At 40.9% G+C, this 21,284-nt stretch overlaps 8 protein-coding genes across 8 annotated transcripts; 2 read left to right on the plus strand and 6 right to left on the minus strand.

Annotated features, from left to right (window-relative positions):
- Positions 1-60: 60 nt before the first annotated feature.
- On the minus strand, positions 61-2,499 carry BATDEDRAFT_21705 (uncharacterized protein; the record flags this gene model as incomplete). The annotated part of the gene is made up of 6 exons (XM_006675295.1): positions 61-988; positions 1,086-1,152; positions 1,254-1,342; positions 1,411-1,635; positions 1,749-1,841; positions 2,198-2,499. The coding sequence occupies 6 exons, from the start codon at positions 2,497-2,499 to the stop codon at positions 61-63; spliced, it is 1,704 nt and encodes a 567-aa protein (XP_006675358.1).
- Positions 2,500-3,345: 846 nt separating this feature from the next.
- On the minus strand, positions 3,346-5,281 carry BATDEDRAFT_85470 (uncharacterized protein; the record flags this gene model as incomplete). Its single annotated transcript, XM_006676250.1, has 3 exons — positions 3,346-4,284; positions 4,370-4,744; positions 4,850-5,281. 3 exons carry the CDS (start codon positions 5,279-5,281, stop codon positions 3,346-3,348), a joined length of 1,746 nt encoding a protein of 581 aa, XP_006676313.1.
- A 565-nt stretch (positions 5,282-5,846) lies between these two features.
- On the plus strand, positions 5,847-6,716 carry BATDEDRAFT_21707 (uncharacterized protein; the record flags this gene model as incomplete). The annotated part of the gene is made up of 1 exon (XM_006675296.1): positions 5,847-6,716. The coding sequence occupies one exon, from the start codon at positions 5,847-5,849 to the stop codon at positions 6,714-6,716; it is 870 nt and encodes a 289-aa protein (XP_006675359.1).
- A 996-nt stretch (positions 6,717-7,712) lies between these two features.
- Positions 7,713-10,515, minus strand: BATDEDRAFT_9083 (uncharacterized protein; the record flags this gene model as incomplete). Its single annotated transcript, XM_006675012.1, has 8 exons — positions 7,713-8,189; positions 8,349-8,498; positions 8,585-8,731; positions 8,815-9,574; positions 9,653-9,735; positions 9,816-9,861; positions 10,010-10,107; positions 10,267-10,515. 8 exons carry the CDS (start codon positions 10,513-10,515, stop codon positions 7,713-7,715), a joined length of 2,010 nt encoding a protein of 669 aa, XP_006675075.1.
- A 415-nt stretch (positions 10,516-10,930) lies between these two features.
- On the minus strand, positions 10,931-12,913 carry BATDEDRAFT_84755 (uncharacterized protein; the record flags this gene model as incomplete). Its single annotated transcript, XM_006676251.1, has 1 exon — positions 10,931-12,913. The coding sequence occupies one exon, from the start codon at positions 12,911-12,913 to the stop codon at positions 11,042-11,044; it is 1,872 nt and encodes a 623-aa protein (XP_006676314.1). The 3' UTR covers positions 10,931-11,041.
- Positions 12,914-13,796: 883 nt separating this feature from the next.
- BATDEDRAFT_84756 (uncharacterized protein) lies at positions 13,797-16,109 on the minus strand (the record flags this gene model as incomplete). Its single annotated transcript, XM_006676252.1, has 5 exons — positions 13,797-14,176; positions 14,269-14,869; positions 14,936-15,622; positions 15,706-15,832; positions 15,961-16,109. The coding sequence occupies 5 exons, from the start codon at positions 16,107-16,109 to the stop codon at positions 13,797-13,799; spliced, it is 1,944 nt and encodes a 647-aa protein (XP_006676315.1).
- A 943-nt stretch (positions 16,110-17,052) lies between these two features.
- Positions 17,053-18,107, plus strand: BATDEDRAFT_4083 (uncharacterized protein; the record flags this gene model as incomplete). Its single annotated transcript, XM_006674844.1, has 2 exons — positions 17,053-17,143; positions 17,212-18,107. Coding segments are annotated over 2 exons (987 nt in total), but the record flags the coding sequence as incomplete, so codon positions are not given.
- A 1,582-nt stretch (positions 18,108-19,689) lies between these two features.
- Positions 19,690-21,162, minus strand: BATDEDRAFT_7998 (uncharacterized protein; the record flags this gene model as incomplete). The annotated part of the gene is made up of 6 exons (XM_006674895.1): positions 19,690-19,862; positions 19,969-20,350; positions 20,417-20,540; positions 20,669-20,711; positions 20,844-20,920; positions 21,002-21,162. 6 exons carry the CDS (start codon positions 21,160-21,162, stop codon positions 19,690-19,692), a joined length of 960 nt encoding a protein of 319 aa, XP_006674958.1.
- Positions 21,163-21,284: the final 122 nt, after the last annotated feature.

Below are 21,284 nucleotides of genomic sequence, written 5' to 3' on the forward strand. Positions count from 1 at the left end.
CCGAGTCAAGATGGGTGAGTACTTGAATACTCGCCCATCTTGGCAAAACTAAAAATGGAGTTATTCCATTATATCTTGTTCTTCACTTAGTCGATGATTGATACTTTTATCTAATCCAAGACTCAATAAAAGCGTAACTATTTGCTGAAAAATCAACATTAAAAACATGAACCGGTAGTCAAACGGTGGACCCAATGAATTTTGCAACGACCATGAAAATCCGTTGCCAGCAATGATGGGGCCAATCATTTTTCCAAAAGCTCCAAAAGTCTGAGCAAACCCATTGACTGACCCACGAGATCTAGGCAAAACGGAGTTGGAGATCATGACAAACATAGATGTAAAGGCTTGAAGTCCACCCACTGTACGTGTAATTTGAGCCACTGCAACCATGCACCACATAAAGGTTCGGTTGGTTTGACTATAGTTTGTGGCAAAAGAAAGGAGAGCAAAACCTGGAAGTGAGATCAATGCACCTATTCGAAATGTTTGAAGTGTTCCAAAATGGCGCTCTACATGTGAGTAGATGAAGATTTGGTAGATAAAAAGACAAGCTCCGCCAATTGCAAATCCGGTGCCTTGATCGGATGACGTAAACCCAAGCCCTCCTTGAGATGGTGGTAGACGAGACCAAATTGAAAAAAGCTCATCATATTGGATGTAGGTAGAGTTGAGATTGGTATAAAGGGATATCGTTAAAAAGACTGGTAGGCTACGAAGAAGCTGTAAAATAGGCTCGGGTTGTGTATGCTGTATTCGGGTTGGATTTAAAGGTGCAGATGCTGACAACAATGGTGAGCGCTCAGTTGACTGCTCTGTTTCAGCCGATATGCACTCATCTTGATCCTGAACGGGAAAAGCAGTACTATGAGTAGGTAAATCCGTATGTGATGCTAAAATCTTGGTTTCTTTGAGAACAGCAATCGCAAGTATACCGCCTGTCGTGGCCACTGAAAATCCAATCATGCATGGTAAACTATATGGATATCTGTTTTATCATTCACATATATAAATGAAAAACTAGATTAGCTAATCAGCCAAATTCAACACATTAAAACTGTATGCAAACAAAAATAACTACTCACATATCAAAAAGACTTTTTTTTGGAAACCATTTGGGATACTTTGTTGATGGTGCTGACAAAAATCCACCTAATCCCATTAAATGTAAAACCGAGTTAGGCATCTTGCCAACTGTAACTTTTATCTTTGTTGGAATACAAGCCTAACCCATTGAATTACCATAAACTTACCTACAATTGGACCAAGAACAATTCCAGAGGCACGAGCAGTTCCCAAGATTGCAAATCCACTGCCTTGGTTCGTTTCATTTGTAATTTCACTGCAAAAGTATATTAGCATCCTTCAAGCATCAGCAAAACAAAGTATGTTCTTGTCTTTTAAACTCACCTCATGTAGGTCATGCATACACCCATAATGCCATTAACAAGTCCATTGGCAAACCGACTTGCAAGTGCCATGGTGTACGTTTTTGAAAACCCAAATATGAGAAAGGATGTACCAGTGAGAAGCAATCCTATAATCAAGATTGGTCTGCGACCATACACGTCAGACATGTATCCCCATCGATAGCTGAATAGAAACTGACCAACCATATATGAAGACACTAGATATCTAGGCGTGTTCATTTGGAAATGTCGATGCATCATGACGTGAATAACTCAGATTAGTACTACGACGGATCTGGAACAACAATGATCAAACAAGCTTTAAACGGGAAAACTCACCCACTGTATTTACCAATATCTTTGGGTGTTGGTGCAATTCCAAAATCACTAACCATAAATGACAGAAATGGCAGTAGCATGCTTGCCATAAACCTGAAAGTTTTAAATAAATCAATAGGTTACACAACAGCATATCTATTGTTAGTCCAAAAAGTGGAATGTGTCATTTGCCAACTGTATTCACGTAAAATGCAACTAAAGTCTAGTAAACAGCCAGTTATGAAATGACGTGCCAGCTCACTGAGCATTGCTTTCGTGCCGATCACCAGGAGAAACCCAGTGAGCTTTGTCAGGGAGTTTAGTGAAGCAATGCCCAGTAGTTTGACACGAATGATTCATAATACCGACTGTTTATTGTCCCTTGACTCTTATTTAGTGCTCCATTCTGAATGAATACAGTTGTGAACTAAGGTCATTTTAGCGGGAACCATCAAACAATTGAGCCTTACGTATTACAAAACAGGGCACTTGCAAGAACCATAACCCGGAAAACTGGGAGCGAAATCGGCTCCGACTTACTATTTGGATCATTATGATTATTCAAGGATCTTTGTAACGCACACTCTTGGTTGCCATCCTCACTTGTTGTATTCGAATTGCAGCTATCTTGAAGTGTATCGTTTCTGTCAACAACTGTTCTCTCACTTGATTGAGAAAGTCTGGTTGGGCTTAATGAAGAGCTGCCCAACGATTCTGGATATACAATGGCAAGCGGTGATGACTGGCTTTGCAATAAAGAAGAGTGTGTCATGCTAATCGATTAATTAAAATCCAGACAACGATAGTTGCAAGTCGAATTCAAATCGGGCTTTTAGACTACAAGTGATACAACAAGCATGATGGATCTAGGAAGCGGAATGGAGCGGATCCACGAGCTGACTGCAAAGCAAAATGAAGCTTGTATTTTGGGAATTCCGCTTGGTGACACGTATGGCAATATGTAAGCAGGATGGCATTGTATTGGCTGAAAAATAGGGTTTTCACCCACGTTTTATAGCATTGGACAGGAAGTCATGATGGCAGCACCACTGAACTCATTTGAGCCTCGTTAAACTCGACTTACCGCTGTATTCACGCAGAATGGAACCTGTATCTATCTTGTAGTTACTGCTTTGGAATAAACAATGGTTAAATACTCGTTGCACTTTTTTACTAGAAACTGACATGCTTGATTCTGACATATCCACCATATGATGCATACGCTCATTTCTGCTCATTCGACATAACCACACACTGTGCAATCATCAGATTCATACATTGTAGTCCAGATATTGAGGTTGTTGTCAATCAAACTCTTGTATTCTAATATCAGATACACTCACGTTCAACAAGATTACACATCTCGGAAATACAATTGTCATGGCAATCACCAGAATAAAGATCAACCAATTAAAGAGTGTAATCAGAATAACGTTGACTAGTAAACTGATATTGATGATTCCATGAGACTGACTGTTTATTATATACTGCTACCCTTGTTGTGCTCCACTTACGTGAATACAGTGGTGAGCCAATACCATTTAATTGGATCTTATATTACAAAAATATAAACTCTAGATAATCAAAAAACAGCACGATATACACAACTATGAAGCTATTATTCTTCATCAACGACAATCACATCTTTATCGCAATGCCCAATGTCCTCAAAGTGAGTAAACAGCATAGCAATGGCAGCACACCCAAACAAACATCCGCTGATGACCAAAAACAGATTGGGCATAGTGGTATTGACTGTAGAGCTCCAAATGATAGGATAAATAATACCCGTGATCATGCCAACGCAACTCTCGAGAAGCTGAAGAAATGCAAACATTTGACCTTGAGAAGTTGTAGGAATAGAGAGAGATAAGAGACTGCGAATGGTTGGAGATGCAAGCGATGCAAATCCATCAAAAAGAGGAATGACGAAAAGCTGCCACGTTTGATCCGCAAAAGCTATAGCAAAAGTGGAAAGAGCACCAACGGTGATGGCAGACAATATTATATAGAGATCGAATCTAGTTTTAAGGTTTGCTGATCCAGAGACTCCTCTTTCGACTGATGATGCCGATCGTCTGCCTAATGCAAGCGAAGACGTTGGAGAAAATAGATAGGTGATAATTGGGAATGTAATAGCCATGTGTGCTACACGAGAGATGGTGCCAATAAGCATATATTGTCCCTCGATAAACGAATCCCATCCAAAGCGAAAGGCAAGATAGGGAAAGATCATCATTTTCCCTCCAAAACCGGCGACAGCAAAGCAAATCACAACTATAAGAATCACGAATGTGGGGCTGCTGATTACTCTAAAGGACTCGAACATACCACGGAACACTAATTTGACTTCGTCAATAATGTTAAATTTCTTTGATACAGCTGCAGTGTTAGACGCGACATTGTGGTCTAACAATGGCAATGAGGGATCTGTAGGGCAAGTCGGTTTTGGCTGTAGTTTTTTCAAAGACTCGGGCAAGAAAAAGATGACAATGAGTAGAGTCATGATAACCAGTATACCGGATATCATAAACACAAAATCGATTGATGGAAGAATCTAAAAAGTAGATTAATACGAGAGTCGAGCTTATAAAGGACAATAAAAGCCTCATGATGCAGTTTGACAGTTTTAAAATACCAACCTTGATAAGATAGCCACCAATCAAAGGTCCAAATGCACCTGCACTAAAAACAAGACATTCGGTATACACAAATGTAGCACCCCGTTCGGCAGGATCAGTGGTGTCGGCAAGAAAAGAAGTAATGACCGTAATAAGAACACTTCCAGATCCACTGAGCCCTTGAAGAATATGGACAGCAATAAATGCCCATAATCCAATTGGCAGACGAGACACAGCAATGAGACCGATATAGTAGAAAGCAGCACCAAATAAGGGAACAAGGATTATCGGCTTGCGACCATAGTGATCAGAGAGCACTCCAAGACAAGGAGCGGTGATTAGTGCGGGAATGCTGCTACAGAGCGATAGAACCATTTTCCATCTAGCAGCCAAAATCTGAATATGTGCGTACAGTCAAGCCAATAGTAAATTAAATGCAGGGTTTCTACTTGACATAAAATAGTTGTTGATATAGAAAGTAATACAACAGCTAGCACATACTTGAATGTCAGCATTTGAACTACAAAAGGGCCAGTCAGCACTACCAAAAGCAACTGGATTATGGAACAATCCAGGAAGATATAAATGGCTGTAGGGTTCAGGCAGTGTAGTAATGGAATAATTGCTACCAGCAGCAGCAACATCAGGGTTAGCAAAGCGACGACACAGGTAAAGAATCAACCACTGCTGCTCAGGAACAAAAGAGATGGTCAGTCCAAGAATAAAGAAACAGATGGGAAAGCAGGCCATATATGGAGATGGTTTAACGTAAGGGCTATCGCAGACTGTTGCACTAGCAGTCAGAGTAGTCGAGTGCGACGCAACACTCTGCGAACACAGACGATCATAGTCTGCAAGGGTCGCATTGGATGGAGATGGTAGGAGTGGAGAGTGTTCATCACTGTCGTCGTCATGACTGATATGGTCAATCATATTCACTGTTGGGAGCTTGGTTACTAGCCAAGTTATTTTCGGAGTCGCCAATAATGCAATTACCGCGGGTAATCCAATCATGCGAATGGTTCTCGTGGAATTTGACAATTGTAGCAAGCAACCATGCTTGCAGAGATGCTATGCTATAGTGCTAGTCATTAAATTCTATTCCATGTATTCCATGTAGCTACAGCCTGTAGTTGCTAGTTGATTAGTTACGATGCACTTGGTCGTTGATGGCAGCAGTCATGGTTGTGGCTGTGGTGGCTGTGTATAACTGGAACCAGCTCGGCAACTTGCTCGGCCGTAGATTACTATCAGAATCTAGCATGTTAGGGAGGGTCTACTTGTTATATACCTTGGCTTCGACCTTGGCTTTAACCTTTGCTGAAACCATCATTGGCTAGTGGCTGTAGTCAACACAGCAGATTGTTTATTATGGCTGGTTCATTGACCAAACTTGTTTAAGCAGGCCGAATGCTGTGCCACTACAATCAACAACAGACGTTCGTTATAAAGGCATATTTGGCACTTTATTCTAGGATTGAAATCACTAATAGTTTGAATGGTTGTGTGCTTGTCATCTTTGAGTACTGGCTCTGCCATGCTCTTTCTACTACTGCTTCAAGGAACTTTGGCTTTAACTACATATTCATCTAAATCTGGATCAGTTGCTGCCAGCCCTGCGTTTCTACAATCTCAGCAGCCGGCTAGCCCACAGATCTCTCCTGCAAGTCGGCCATCCTCAGCACCTCCTACACTATCCACTCTTGCAGAGGCTGATGCTGTAACTGGACAAGTACAGGGTCAAATGTGGTCAATTACCTACATTATCCTTGGCCCCATCCTTGCTGTGCTGATCGTTGCTATTGCGTTTTGCATTTATCGCTATAGACCTCTTCACTGGCTACTTCCATCGCCTCGTCCAACTGTCACCCATGCTGAAGATGTTGAAATTGCTTATATTGTTGAGCCCCAAAAATACCCTGCAAAACAATCTGTTTTTCAAGAATTGGATCCCATTGCCCAGCATCAGCATCAGCATCGCCCGCACAGATATATATCAAATAATCGATCGTCATCTAGCATAGCTCTGTCACCATTGGAAAATGACAGTTCTGTCATCGCTCCACCATCCGTTGCCACCGTTTCATCAAATCGATGCCCAACTCATCCGCTACCCCATGCAGCTACAAGTGGCTTCGAGCATTCCCGTGGAGTCTCATATACCAATGGATCATTGTCCAGAGTTTCTCCCTCTATTCCTCCATTTTCAACACTAAACTACTGCTCTGCCACACCAGCTTCAGATATGGGCTCTATTCGGATACATACTGTCAACAGTTTAAATGGACATATTTCTGCACATTCAGAGAAGCTTCCCCAGTACAGCGTTGCTACAATTGTTGTGGGTCATCCACCAGCATACCGCTGATTTACAGCCGTACTCATATCAAACGGAACGCTTTTATATTTACCTTGCAGTCACTTTTAAATAAGCAGTGGCTAAATATCCTTACGCTTTCTTATTAGAAACTATTGCTTCAATCGACTTTCCAATTCTCCTTTTAAGCATTCATTATATAATGTACAAAAAATTAAACTATAGTTTTGAACTGAGATGTTTTTCTTTCCTTTTTGGTATACCATACATTGTACAATCATCAAGTCTGAAACCAGATTCATCTAGTCAAGTATATTGTCTTTAATCAAGCCCATTTTTGTTGTATCTTGAAAACTTGGATACGTTTGCACTAGTTCAAAACCAATATTACCCAGTAAACTGGCTTATTATATCACAAGACCAACTGCTTATTATACTTTGACACCTTTATTTAGTGTTCCGTTTTATATGAATGCGGCTGCAATACCCAAGTGTTTTTCAGCGGCATAAATGTTTTGATGGCTTTACCAATGATTGAATATACGCTTTTTTCAAGTGAATCGTGTGCACATTCAATATCCTGATTTGAATCATCCAGTTGTTACCCAAACATCAAAGTCAAGTTAATTCCGACTGCGTAATGCATATATGGTAGAGCAAGAGATTCATGGTACTTACAAATGCCGATCCATCCCGAGCAACAGTGACTGCGGCAATTTGACCATCAACATCAATCACCCACATCCACGAGGGAATACTTTCAAGCTCTTCCTGTGTAGCTTTGGGAATAGTAGGTGGCGGAACCACTCGATCCGTTCCAAAATGATTCTCTAGATATTGCGTCAGTAACACATCCAATGGAGGTGTTTTTCCTAATGTACTGACTGGAATATGTGTTGGAGATAATGCGGTAGTGGGTTTTAAACAGTCGTCTTCCTGTTTAATTTCAGGCTCATTATGGTGTGCGTGACTATGTGGTGTGTGTTCCTTGGTTGGCGAGTTGGGCTTAGATTCATGTGAATGAGAATGGCTTGATTTTGTAGCTACTCATACAAAGTAGTGAATCAGTATCAAATCACTCATCTGAAAATCTGCATCAAACATAAAATGACAGTAGCAAATTATACCTTTAACACTAGCAGGACTACAGTCAGCCTGAAGCAACACGGCAACAACTGAATCTGCAATCATATCATTGACAGGGTTGCTTTCCCATTCCAACCCAACACTAATAGATGCTCCACTTGCACCATCGTCACCCATTTTCACCCTAACAACACCAAATACATTCATTACCCCTTTTTCCTCTATGCCCACGTCACCATACATCTGTTCCAAATGCCATCGAACAAGCCCATATGTCGCCTGCGTCATCACTGTTTGCTTCTGAATAAGCGAAACTGTATGCAGAGTACTAAATGTATCTAAATCTCCAGGAGAAACAATCTGGAACGCAAAGTCTTTGGATACAAGTATTCCTTTTAAAACTGTACCATCCTTAATCTGTACAGATACATCCGTAGTCTCGCTACTCTGCTGAGTCAGTAGAGTGAGTGCATTCGTTGGTTCATCCGAGGGCTCCTCCTTCACAACAATTTCATCTAAATCTTGTTTTAGCTCTGTGATGCTTGTTTTGGATGGCTTGGTATCTTGAAGTGTCGATTGTGCTAGCAAGCCAACTACTTTGGCCATTTTTTCTCCTCGAAATACAAGCTCAACTGTTTCGCAGTTACGTGGAGTGTATATATGTAGTGGAACTTCGCGTTCAGCATATCGACTCTGCAAAGCGCTTCGCAATCGTCCCATCTCATTTGAATCACCGTGAACAAGAATCTAAACAAAACATTGAATGTTTAGCAACTCGGGTTTAAAGTGCAATCCAAGTAAAACAATGTATAGCTAAAATGAGCATCACATACTAGATTTTGCGAGCCAACCATTTCAATAAACTCGGAGTTTTCGCGGTAGTCAACATGGGCTGAAAACGAAATATATTCAACACTAAGTCGAAGAGGTAGTTTTGATCCATTCATGGCCGGTATTTCGTCAGGTTGACTTAAAATTTGCTATAGATTAACAAAAAAGATGGTATTATAAACATATTGGCCATGGTACACGAAAACACTATACTGGCTATTCATAAGCTTACCTTTCCCAGTGTTCCCTCAACTACATACCCAGGAATGATGACCCCATTACGCTTGTCAACACACCAAAGCTCCAACAACTCTCGTGACAGTCCACTCTGTAGCATTCCTGGACTTGCCATCATCACACACGGACCCACATCATCAAACTGAGCAATACTCTTCAAATTGCTAATGTGCTTAAACTGAAACGGATTAGATATCTTGGCCATTTCTCTGATTCTTCCATTCATCATGTTTGTGTACGTTTGATACACAGCCATACACTTTTTGGCAATCGCTGAGGCATAGTAAATGGGAACAGAATGAAGGTCGGCATGAGCGTGCCAATACTCGTCAAGAATTAAAAGAAGTTCCTGTGCTCTACCAAGTGCGAAAACGGGAAGAAGGCATCTGCCTCCTCGTTTAACGATTGTATGAACCATACGAGTAAATCGTTGCTCGCGGTCAAGCCGAGGCTCAAGAGTTTGAACACCGAATGTAGACTCGCAGATGAGAACTTCGGGAATAATGGAGGATGGAGGGCGTTCAGCAGCCATGAGATGACGATCTTCTTCGCGAGAATAGTCACCAGTGTAGAGGAGGCGGACACCAGCAATCTCCAAAAGGAACATGGCGGCGCCAAGAACGTGGCCTGCATAATATGGAGTGAATTTAATACCACCAAGATCCACTTCCTGGTGATAGTCAATGACTTCAATTCGTCCGTATGAATTTGCCAAGTCCTTGTCAGAGTACAACTGGTCGTCTGGTGACAATGAACTAAGTATACAAAAGTTGTGTTGGATTTCAAATCTACATATTGGCATAGTCCACTGTAGCATAATAAAATAAACAAACCTGATCTTGATATAATCAGATACCAGCCATTTGTAGATCGCTCGAGTGGGATGTGTCATAAAGACTCTACCTTTAAATGCCGTCTAAACCATTGGTATTCATTTAATGGTAATTCATCTCGATCGAATAAGCATTGTAAAACTTGGTGAACACGATGTCTTACCTTTTCCATGAAATAGGGCAGTCCAGCAGCATGATCGACATGGAAACTGTATAATTTCGTGGCATCCAGCCATAACGAAACGTTAGCACATCTATATTTTAAAACAGTACACCCAGCTCTCTTATCGAACCACTAGAACACAATAGAAAAAATGATGGAGATTCTTGCATGGCCAAAAGCAATTCATTACTGACTGTGTGATAAGAACCAGATCTACTGATTCAGGATCGATATTATCAAAAAAAGGCAAAGCAGCCAGACCAGAGTGTGCAGGATGAAGGCCACAGTCCAACTACATAGAAATTCAGTACAGTTTAATGCAATATGGATGAATACAGCCAATATTTAGTCCAGTAAATGTAATTTCATTCAAATAAACATGTTAGAATCAATTCAAACTCGAAACCATTCACATTTACTAAACCAACATCAAAAAATCAATAAAAATCACCATGATAGTTTTCCCCTTGAATTCTAGTAGAATACAACTTCGACCAACTTCGTTTCCAGCACCCAATGGAGTGATTTTGAGAATATCCTCTTCAGAAGTGACAGGAATTTCTGTTGGAGGAGTTTTGCGCTTGTTGGACTCTGAAAAAGTGTCGCTTATATCTGCATGGTGATCTGTGAGTAATGGTTCTATAGTGGCATCTGCTTGAGAAGTTATTCCCAACAGCAACGACTCGACACTTGTTTCCATTGCTGGCTGTTACAAATGTTCAAAGCTCGATTGTTCAACCAAATCTAAACACTAAACACGTGATCCTATTGCACTCGTTCACTTCATATTATTCAATAGTCTTGCAAGACTTTTGTAATATCAAAACACCATTTACAGTCGCATTCACGTAAACTAAAATAAACAATCTCATATTTGGTACCAATATTACTGGACAATATTTTATAAACTTTAACTCACTGATCTCCATGCTCATTTTTGTATAAAAAACTAGGCAAGTGTTCCAATATTATATTTCTGAGATATGTTGAATTAGATCACAAACGTATCTGATATTAAAATACAACAAAATTCTTCAATGCCATATTCGTGCCAAATGTTCCTTGTGTAAAGCTACCATTTCCAACAACAAAAATTGAAACTCCAACTGCAAGATAAATACAAAAGTGGTTTATTTTACGTGAATGCCGCCGTAATTTGAAGACAAAAAGATCCTGCAAGTAGCATACAGCTACTCTGTTTTATAGATCTCTACATTATTGCTGTATTATTGCGTTGATACAAGAAATGGATGGTGCACCACATCAGCCATTGTAATGCGATCGTCAGGGTTTATAGCAAGCATTTTCGAAATAAGATCACAAAACTGAGGATCTGCATCGGTAGGAAACTCGCATGGAAAACTGTAATACTGATTTAGTGGTATTTCCCCGCGGAGATATGCACTATGTGAATTAGGAAATCGAAAATACATCATCGAGTAAAGTACCATACCAAGTGCCCATACATCTGCACTAAACCCTGAAGTTGAAGCTATTTCACCAAGATCATTCAGAGAAGAGTTAAAGCCCGAGGATGACATATTGGAAAACATGCTTCGTGGAAGATCTAGATTTGATATCAGTTCTGGTGGAGTCATGGAAAGAGTCCCAGCACAGGATATATGCGGTGGGGTAGATTTTAACGTAGACATGCAGGGTGCACTATTATTTTGAGCTGTTGGTGAGACGGGTGAGATTATCATGGGCTTTGCGTGACCAAAATCGCACAAGAACGCATGCATTTTGCTGTCAACAAGAATATTTTGCTGCTTAATATCGCCATGAGTCCATCCATGTGAATGAAGGGCATTCAGTCCATTTGCTATTTGACTAAAAATGCCATGAATTCGTGTCGCGTGTTCTGTCGGTGTAGAATGAACGCTCTGTGAAGTGTTGTGAAGAGCAGCAGTGGATGTAGGAGTAGATAAAGACATGGACGCATTCATTAGTTCCAAATACGCATGTAAATCAGCAGATGAGCGGCTATAGCAGAGAATGAATGGAGTGCCACCACTAGGGGAGAAGCAGCGAAGGGTGACTGGGTACGTAGATGAATGCTTGGAGTGATTAGACGAAAAACATTCCAAGGGAGTCCAGCGGCTCTTTCTAGAGTGAGGAAAAACAGTGGGTTTGGTGGGTTGAAGTGACAAGGTTTGGAGCGATAGAGCCAGCTCGTGTTCATCGCTACGCTTGTCTTTTATATTGCTAACGGACGCATCATCACGGTCAAAAGACTCGACCAAAGACCAAGGATGATCGCAAACAGATGTGACTAGATAAAAGTAAAATGCATCTTCAAAGTCATCCAGATACTCGATAGCATTTGTATGGCTGAATGATCGCAGCAGAACAATCTCGTTTGGAATGCACATATTGTAGGCTCTAGTCAAATTCTTGTAAATAATTTTGATGGCTACTGAGCGATTATCTGCCAATCTTGATGCACCCAATACAATACCATTGAAGCCAACGCCCAGTATAGTATGGGGTGCATAATAACGAGCAATAACAGGATTAGATTCTGTAGCTAATACAGCGGCACGTAAACCATTGCACTCTATTGATGACAGTGGGATTGGCAAGTCCAGATGAGAATAGGACTGGCCGCTACTACGTACAGAGCTGTTTTTTCCAGCAGACTTGACATGTGAAGGGGTAACTAGTCGCTGTTCCCAAGCAGTCAAGTCGGGCAATGAACGAAACGATCGTATGTTGGCAGAAACAACCGCCACAGGACTAATGGGACTAAACAGGATTGACGAGTTTGCGAGAGCACCATCCTCGAAGAAGCTAGCAGGAGTAGATACTGGAGCAGTAGCAAAAGGGTGATCTACAGTGGCCAGCGGTGGAGACGCACTAGTAGTAGTATTAGTGTATTGGGTATGGAATGCCCTATCGTTGGTATTATTAGTCAATGCAGCATGTCCTAATGGCTTGGAGATGGATTGTACAGTGGACACTGGAGTCAGCATCACTGCTGGAAAAAGAGCACTTCCTTGATAAAGAACGAGTTGTTTTGGCTTTAGTGATGGTCTATGCGACACTTGTTCTATTGGCATCGATTCAAGTGTAATGGCTTGAGTTGGATCAAAAGGCATGCATTCAAGTCTTTGAGTGTTCATGCAACAATTGTTTATATATCAAGTATACTATAACGATTCAAGATAAAAATAGCTTGACTCAATCAGCACCACCCTAACTTTGCTGAGGGCTTGCTTGGTTAAGCCAAAGTGTTTATTTTTCAACCGCTTAAATCTCCACTGACGAATTCATATCGCATCTAAATTTCACACTTGATTATGATATGCATATTTCCACTGGAAATTATCATGACGGATTTGGACAAACTAGTCGACACTTGCTGATGATAACAACCACTCGTATTGCTATCATCAGCAACTTACTTGGACTTGATGGTCTGCTAATCAAAGTGTTTCAAAATAGCCACCCTGACCTAGAATGATTAAAAACTAGTATTTATGCGCATCAGTTGTAACTCGCAGTTGAAGACAAAAGGGATGGAAATATAAGGGATTGTCAGTAACCATCAGTGTATGTCTGCAGGTGTTTTGAAAATATCAGTAGATGGCTGATTCGAATGGTTTGAATATCGATCGTGTTTCATGTACCGCAGCGGCAATCTAACTTGTTGACACGGTCATTTTTTTGAACAATCTACCGACTCCGCAGATTCAATATGACGGCATCTCTCATTCGGTCTAGCCACTGCCGCCGCCCAATGTGTTGAACTTGATATTGCTTTTGACTCAGCACAAAAGCTTCAACATTCTGTTTATATAGTATGCACTAATCTGGAGCAGTGTTAAACGCAAACTCTTGCTTCCAAAAAGCTGCTTGTTTGATGCTATCAGAATACTCCCAAAACACAAAATTAAATTGTTGAAATATAACCAAAAATATATATTTCTTTTCTTGTCACACCCATTGTCATCAACTGTAACACTTCAATAGCAACTTTTACTAAATACCATGTGCATCAATTTCATCAGCAACAGATTTATCGACATGTTGCCAAGATTTTTTGGCAGCGCGGTACATATAGACAGTATCATTGCTATTGCATCGATATCCCTCTTGTACATAGACAAATTTTACAAATTTGAGCGTGCTGGTCACTGTGTGTGCATTGCTTGTGAGCCGAATAAACAATGGACGAGCATATACAGGAAGATGCTGCTCAAGATGCTCAGTAAATGCTGCAAACGGAAAATCAGTGGGCTTTAGATCTGGTGAAAGCACAATGGATGCCATTCCTGCTCGCCCATCCGCATAGGGTATTTTTATACCATACACATTGGCTTCATCTATGCCACAGAATGCACCAACAACCTTTTGTACATCTACTCAAATGTTCAATAAAAACACGATGGTAAGAATAAACCCAATAGGCTTCTCCAAATTGTTGACAATATGCTAGATCCAAAAAACTTACCAAGTGTACTAACATTTTCCCCTTTCCATCTAAATGAATCTCCAGTCCGATCGACAAAATAAAAAAAACCTTGCTCGTCCATTTTCAAAAGATCTCCAGATCGCCACCATGTATCATCCTTTTCAAACACACTACGGTAAAGCTTCTTGCTAGTCTCGCCATCCCCAGCATACCCGTCATACACCCCATCCACAAGGCGCATAATCATTTCACCAATTTGACCTGGCTTGCACATAACACATCGATCGCCGTCTTGCTCACAACGAACGATGCAGTCTGCTTCCACATCATATGAAACAATTACCCCGCCTGTACCTGTGTGCGATTTTGCTAGAGACTCGCTACGTGGAACAAATCCACACGATCCTTTTTTGCCCATATAGTTGAGGATGGCATCGCCAGGCATTTCAGTGGATCCATAGTGTTCAACAATATACTGGATGCCAAATCTTGCTTGGATTTTTGTCCAGATATCTGCGCTTAGACCATTTCCAATTGCCACTTTTAATGGAGAAAACGTGGTTGGAACTTGCTCATCTGGAGTCACAGCCAATGTCAACAAGTACCTCCACAGCTCACCAATGTAAATGGTAGCAAAGCACTATGCATTATAAAGATTAAAATACACCTTTTGTCCAACACTACATTCCAAAAGCATTAAGCTTACATTGTGCTGACGAATATCCACAAAAAAATTGCGAACAGAAAACTTTTCCCTCAAAACCATGGGATTGCCAACCAAATAGCACGGAGCAACAGCCACTACACCTGCATTTCCGTGGTACAATGGCAAAGCAATATAATACTTTTCTCCACATTCAAGTTTGCTCGCGGATGCCCAAGTTACAGCAGCCCCAACAAACCGCTTATGCGAAAACTTGGCTGCTTTGGAGTTTCCTGTTGTTCCCGACGTGTATATATAATATAACGGTGTGCGATCTGTCACTGTATTGCGAGTTTTGGATGCATCAGGTCGGATGTTGCTGAAACCAGAGAGGTGTTGGTGCGATAGCAATGAATGCATGATATGTGATGTGCTCCATGACTCGACATCTGGAACATTGTGATCATGCTCAGTTGTATAACAGTATACACGATTTAGGTGTTCAAGCGGATTGGCAGAATCCACCAATGTCGGCAATCGATCTTGACTTTTTAATGGTGTAAACAGTTCTTTCCAACTGCCCAGTTTTGATGGGGATATAATCAACACATGCGCTTTAGATACATTAATTGCATGCCTCAACAGCGAAGATGTCAAATTTGTATTAATCAATGCAACTGTTACACCGATCTTGGCCAATCCCATTGTAAATGCTAGAAACTCTGGTCTATTCTCCATCATTAAAGCAATCTATAACATACACGACTAAATAAGCAGCTTGCTAATATGGAAATGGTTTGGTAGGAGCTGTTGAATCTTTGTGATTTACATACGGTTTGAAGCTGTTCGAGTCCGATGCTTTGTCCCCAGTGAGCAATTCGGTTGGCTTCCTGTTCCAACTGATTGAATGTATATTGCCGAGGATGATCTACACTACATACACACAACAAGTCTTGATGCCTTTCCCGTCAATGATACAATGAATAAATACAATCATGAATCTATTAGCTGCTGTTCTACACTTGTTCACTCTCATGTGCCATGGCCTTTACAAACCCAAGCGAGGACAATGTTGGTACGACACTTACTTGTCAACAGCATACTCAAACATGGATGCAGCATTATGAGCAGCTCCAGCTGTGGCGAGTGCATCTATCAACTGCTGTTTAGCTGCTTGTGTATCATAATATTGCTGCTCATACTCTTCTGTAGACAGCGTAGTAGTGGATGATGCCATTCTATTACTCAATAGATCTATGGGCTTCGTGTATTTGATGTAAATTGGAATGTTATAGCCGTATTCATGTAAATGCAAGGTTTTTTTGTATCTTACAATAACTGCTTTGAAATAAACAATAATCGAGTATTATGCTTACTCGACTCGACTAGTGCTTTAGTTTCATCCAAACACAATCTTCATCTTATCCGCATAAACAAACATTTTAATCTGAAATTGTTCTTTTTGGCATGATCGTACATTGTATGATCACCAAGTTTGAACCCAAATTCATTCGTTGCGGTCCAGATCTTGAATACGTTCGTGTTCTAGTTCATGAGAACAGATTGCACGTCTTGAGAATGCAAGTTGTTTTCATGCTGTTTACCAGGGGATCAGAAAACACAATGTTGATCAGTAAGTTTGGTATAGACCATCATTTCATGAGGCTGATTGTTTATTATGTACTTTGAGATCTGTTTAGTGTTCCATTTTACATGAACATGGCTGTAACAAAATGTTTATGGCGAGATGGTCAAGGATTATCCACCTTTTCCGTCACTAACCAAGTGATCTATTTTCACTATTCCAGATTGATCTCTCTGCATTATTATCGTTTGATCCGGTATACCCGTCAGCTTTCCGGTAAGCGGCTGTATTTTTTCGTTTAGCTAAACAATTGCTCGGCTGTATGAACCGTAGGTATTGGTTTATGCTTGCTTTGATAAAATGTAGGAGTTTCATAGCTCAGATGACTGGGAATTCAAGAAAATTGAAATTTCAGCAGCCAAGCGATTGGATATTAGCATGGCAATCCAGTGAGCAGACCAAGCAATTGTGGCTGTATGATCTCTCGGCCGCCCACTTGCTTCAAATCTAGGCATATTCAGGCTATAAATATCAGAGATCTGGGGTTTCTTTGTCCTTTCAAGTATTACTCTCAACAACCATGGCTAGCTCAAAAATGCAATACCGTTTTCTCGGAAACTCTGGTTTGAAAGTATCTGTCCTGTCCATTGGTGGATGGATTACCCAGGGTGCACAGCTCAGCAATGGTGTGTAGATCATGCTTTCTGAATAGTCTAATTGACAGCATTTATACTTATGATCTGGTATTGAATAGACGTTGCCTTTGAATGCCTAAAGGCTGCATATGATGCTGGCATCAACTTCTTTGATACGGCAGAAGTCTATGCTGCAGGCGAATCTGAAAAGGTTATGGGATTGGCCATCAAAAAGTACGGTTGGGATCGCTCATCGCTGGTAGTTTCTACTAAACTCTACTGGGGTGGCGAAGGACCCAACAACAAAGGTCTATCTCGCAAGCATATTATCGAAGGTGCTAATGCATCTCTCAAGCGTCTCCAGCTTGACTATGTTGATCTGATCTATGCCCATCGACCTGATGAACTAACTCCCATGGAGGAAATTGTCCGCGCATTCAATTTCCTGATCGACCAGGGTAAAGCCTTTTACTGGGGCACATCTGAATGGTCTGCCGAACAACTGACTGATGCTTACAGGGTTGCTGAAAAACTGAATCTGATTCCCCCATTAATGGAGCAACCTCAATACAACATGTTCCATCGCGAGCGCTTCGAGGTTGAATACGCTCCACTGTACAAAAAGCATGGCTTGGGTACCACCATCTGGTCTCCTCTGGCTTCAGGCGTCCTCACTGGCAAATACCTCGACAGTATTCCCGCTGACTCGCGTCTCGCTCTGCAAAATAATTCCATTATGCAGGGCATTGTCAAGGAGCTTCAATCTGATGCCGGAAAACTCAAGCAGGAAAAGATTCGCAAGCTCAAGACTCTTGCCGAAAGTCATGGATGCACGCTTGCTCAGTTTGCTCTTGCTTGGTGTATTAAGAATCCTAATGTCTCGAGTGTCATTCTTGGTGCCAGCAAGGTTTCGCAGGTTACTGAAAACCTAAAGGCCCTCGACGTTTGTGCCAAACTGACTCCTGAAGTTATGACTGAGATTGACTTGATTCTTGATAACGTACCCGTGCATCCCATTGCTCGCTGGTAAACTTTCATCTGCCTTTTGAGATTGGAATAAACTGAATGCTTTCTTCATACCACATCCTTCAATTTTTCAGCTGTTGGCAATCTCTCTTTATTTCATCTCCGTTGCTGCTGGCTATGATCACCTTACAGCTAAACAGCAATAGCAGTTTAAAAATTGAAAAGAGTAACTGAAATTTATATCAATACGCTAACGAAGCATTCTTGCTGTTGTTGGCGGTGCCAAAGACTTGAGCATCCTTCCAGTTCCTAACCTTCGTTTAGCAGAACCAGCATGTTTGTATCCAAAAACACTCTCCAAGCTTGTCTTGGAATCCTACATTCAAAAGTATCCAAGATTAAATTTCTCGCGATTTGAAATCAAGATACGGTTATAAAGCATGTGAATAAATCTTACCGAACGAGTACAAGAGGCAGACAAAGTCGATTGTGAAGACGTGCCAACACTACTCGTTTCCTCTTCAACTGCATTCGAATGCGGTTGCAAGGTGGATTTGAGTGGCATTGTTTTGACAGCATCTTCAGCCTTGTTTTTATCGTTTTGTGACAATATAGCCAAATCCCATTTTGGAAACATACTTTTTCTACTGTTTGCCATGACTGGTCGCTGCACAGACTCAGCGTGTCCATCCTCACTGTGCAATGTCTTGGTGTTGGGTGTAGACGGTATACTGGCAGAGGCAAAATAACTGGAAACTAAACCCGTGGATTGACCTGGTTTAATTTGATTTGTTCGATCTGACCATGTATTTCCTATATGTGATGATTTCAGTACCCTCGCATATGATAATTTAGTCGAGCTCATACAGGTAGTCGTAGTGGGTTTATGATTTGCATCGTCTGCATCTTTATGGGGTTGCTTATCGTTGGAGTTTACAAGCGTTGTTGAATCTCGACTTTTTAAACGTTGGTTTTGATCCAAAAAGCCCTGATCGGTATACTTTGCTCGTGGAAAATCTGTTGAATGTATCGCAGCCACAGAACTCTTACAATTCATACTTTTAGATCCATTCAACCTTGCATTTTCCAGTGTAAACGGTTTTGTGGCAGATATACTTGTTGCGACAATAGACTTGCGCTTCAATGTGTTGGTATGACTGGTTGCCAATGATACTGAATCCGAGTTATTTCGAGTAAACGGCTTGATTGAATCTGATTTTAACTGTGTCATATTGGGTTGTGACTGAGAAAAATTGCTGGTGGGTAAAGTATATGTATGTGGATTTTGGTTTGAAACGGCTACATGAGCGGGCTTGGGAATCGATGTACAAGTTAGGAGACTGGACGACTTTAATGAATGCATTATGACTGGATTGTTGTTTTCCTTTTGTACATCATTTTCTGATTTCTTGTATTGTTGTGCAGGTATGGGCTTATGCATTGGTAAAGCAAGTTCATCACGTTGTGAGAATGGCTCTTTAGTTATAGGATCGTAGTCACCAATAGCTACTCCCACTGCCAATTTCTTTGACATGTCACTATAGATTATAAAATGAATTAACCTTGACATTCAAATTTGGTTTCAAAATAGTCGAATATTCACATTTCTGATATTGAATGACACGCTCAACTTACGGGCCAATTATCATAGACAGCTCTTCGGTTAATTCCAGATCTGGTGGGAAAGGTGTAAGTGGCACAAGTATTCCTTGCTGTGGATCATATACGCGCTGATGCTGAAAAGCAAAATCCGCCAACATGAACCGGCTATAGTAATTGGGTGGTAATTTGGGCGAATTGGCAGCTTTTCCCCAAGCCTTCCAAGTTTTGATCAGCTATAAAAATATACCATGCATTTAATGCAATAAAGAATCAATGCATGTTCAATTTGAACACTATTATAAAGCAACTCGTTGATGTCGAGTAAATCTTGTACATAGCATCATCACTTACAGTGGCAGCTTCGCATTTTGCCAATAATTTGATGGATTTCTTAATGCCAATTCCCTGTGGAGACTCCAAGTAATCACATCCAGATAAGATGCACATGTGCCGGAATTTATCGCTCGACCAAAAACGCATTTCTTTAATATTTGCAATATCTTCCTGCCGAATCTCTATCCCATTTCCTTGATGATCTAGTTTGAGTATTACCTTGGAGCACCCAAACACAAGCAGGTCTGAATCTTCAGTAATAATTGCCGATATATCTCCAATTTTGTTGAGATAGGTTAATTGTGCATCTGCCTCGTAGGGTGCAACAATGTATTCGATATTATTTGCTCGGAGTTCCTACAATGTGCAGGTCTATTAGATTCGAGAGTTGCAATCAGCCAAGATCTTGGTTTTTTGTATTACCTTGATAAGTTCGTGTGCCATGCGAGGAGTGACATCCACACACGTTTGAAAGCAGTCCTGTGCTTTGTCTCGTTGTCCTGCACGCAAATACTCGAATCCCTTGGCTCTCGAAATCTCTCGTCGTCTATTGTTGATTCATTACCAGCAGTGCAGACAACACATTGCAAATGAAAAATGGATTAGTGACAAGTATAGCAAGCACTTGCTGCTGATAAAGTATACATAGTTGAAACAGTAGAGTTGATGCCATACTTGTGTCGATCGTTTTCAGTACGCATTTTTATTGGAAGCCGGTCTGTAGAGTTTCGGACAGTAATAAAATTGTAGCACCATGAAATAAGACATAAGGGTTAGCAGGATGAATACTAATACTACTGCTACATTGATAGCAGTATCTAGGTTAAGAACAGTATGCCCAGATGCACACCTCCATCAAACACGATGATTGGCCATATGTTGTGATTCTGAAGTTGTCGCACTTTGTTAAGGCAGTAGGTGATATATCTACAGCATAAACAGTGAATGAGCAAAGACTTGATACAGATATATCCAATACTAGATCTAACCACAACCACTAATGATTACTTTGTAGTAGGAATGTTCTGGCACAATTCAGATGCACAAGCAAATGCGCCTTTGTGCAGCCAGACATACGCGTCCACTCCAACAGCCTGTCCACTGTAGTTGCTAAGGTGAACAGAGCGGTGAATGTCCTTGAGTAAGGGAAGCAGGCCGCTTATTCCCATACTACGAATATGTGTATGTCAACACTGCCAGTCTATGGTGTCAAAACACAAATGCAACTCAAGAAGAGAAAGAACAGATAAAGAATGGAATCTGCTGCTGGCCGCAACTCGGACAAAAATCA

The sequence above is a fragment of the Batrachochytrium dendrobatidis genome (genome assembly GCF_000203795.2).
Source record: "Batrachochytrium dendrobatidis JAM81 unplaced genomic scaffold BATDEscaffold_1, whole genome shotgun sequence".
Lineage (NCBI taxonomy): Eukaryota > Fungi > Chytridiomycota > Chytridiomycetes > Rhizophydiales > Batrachochytrium > Batrachochytrium dendrobatidis.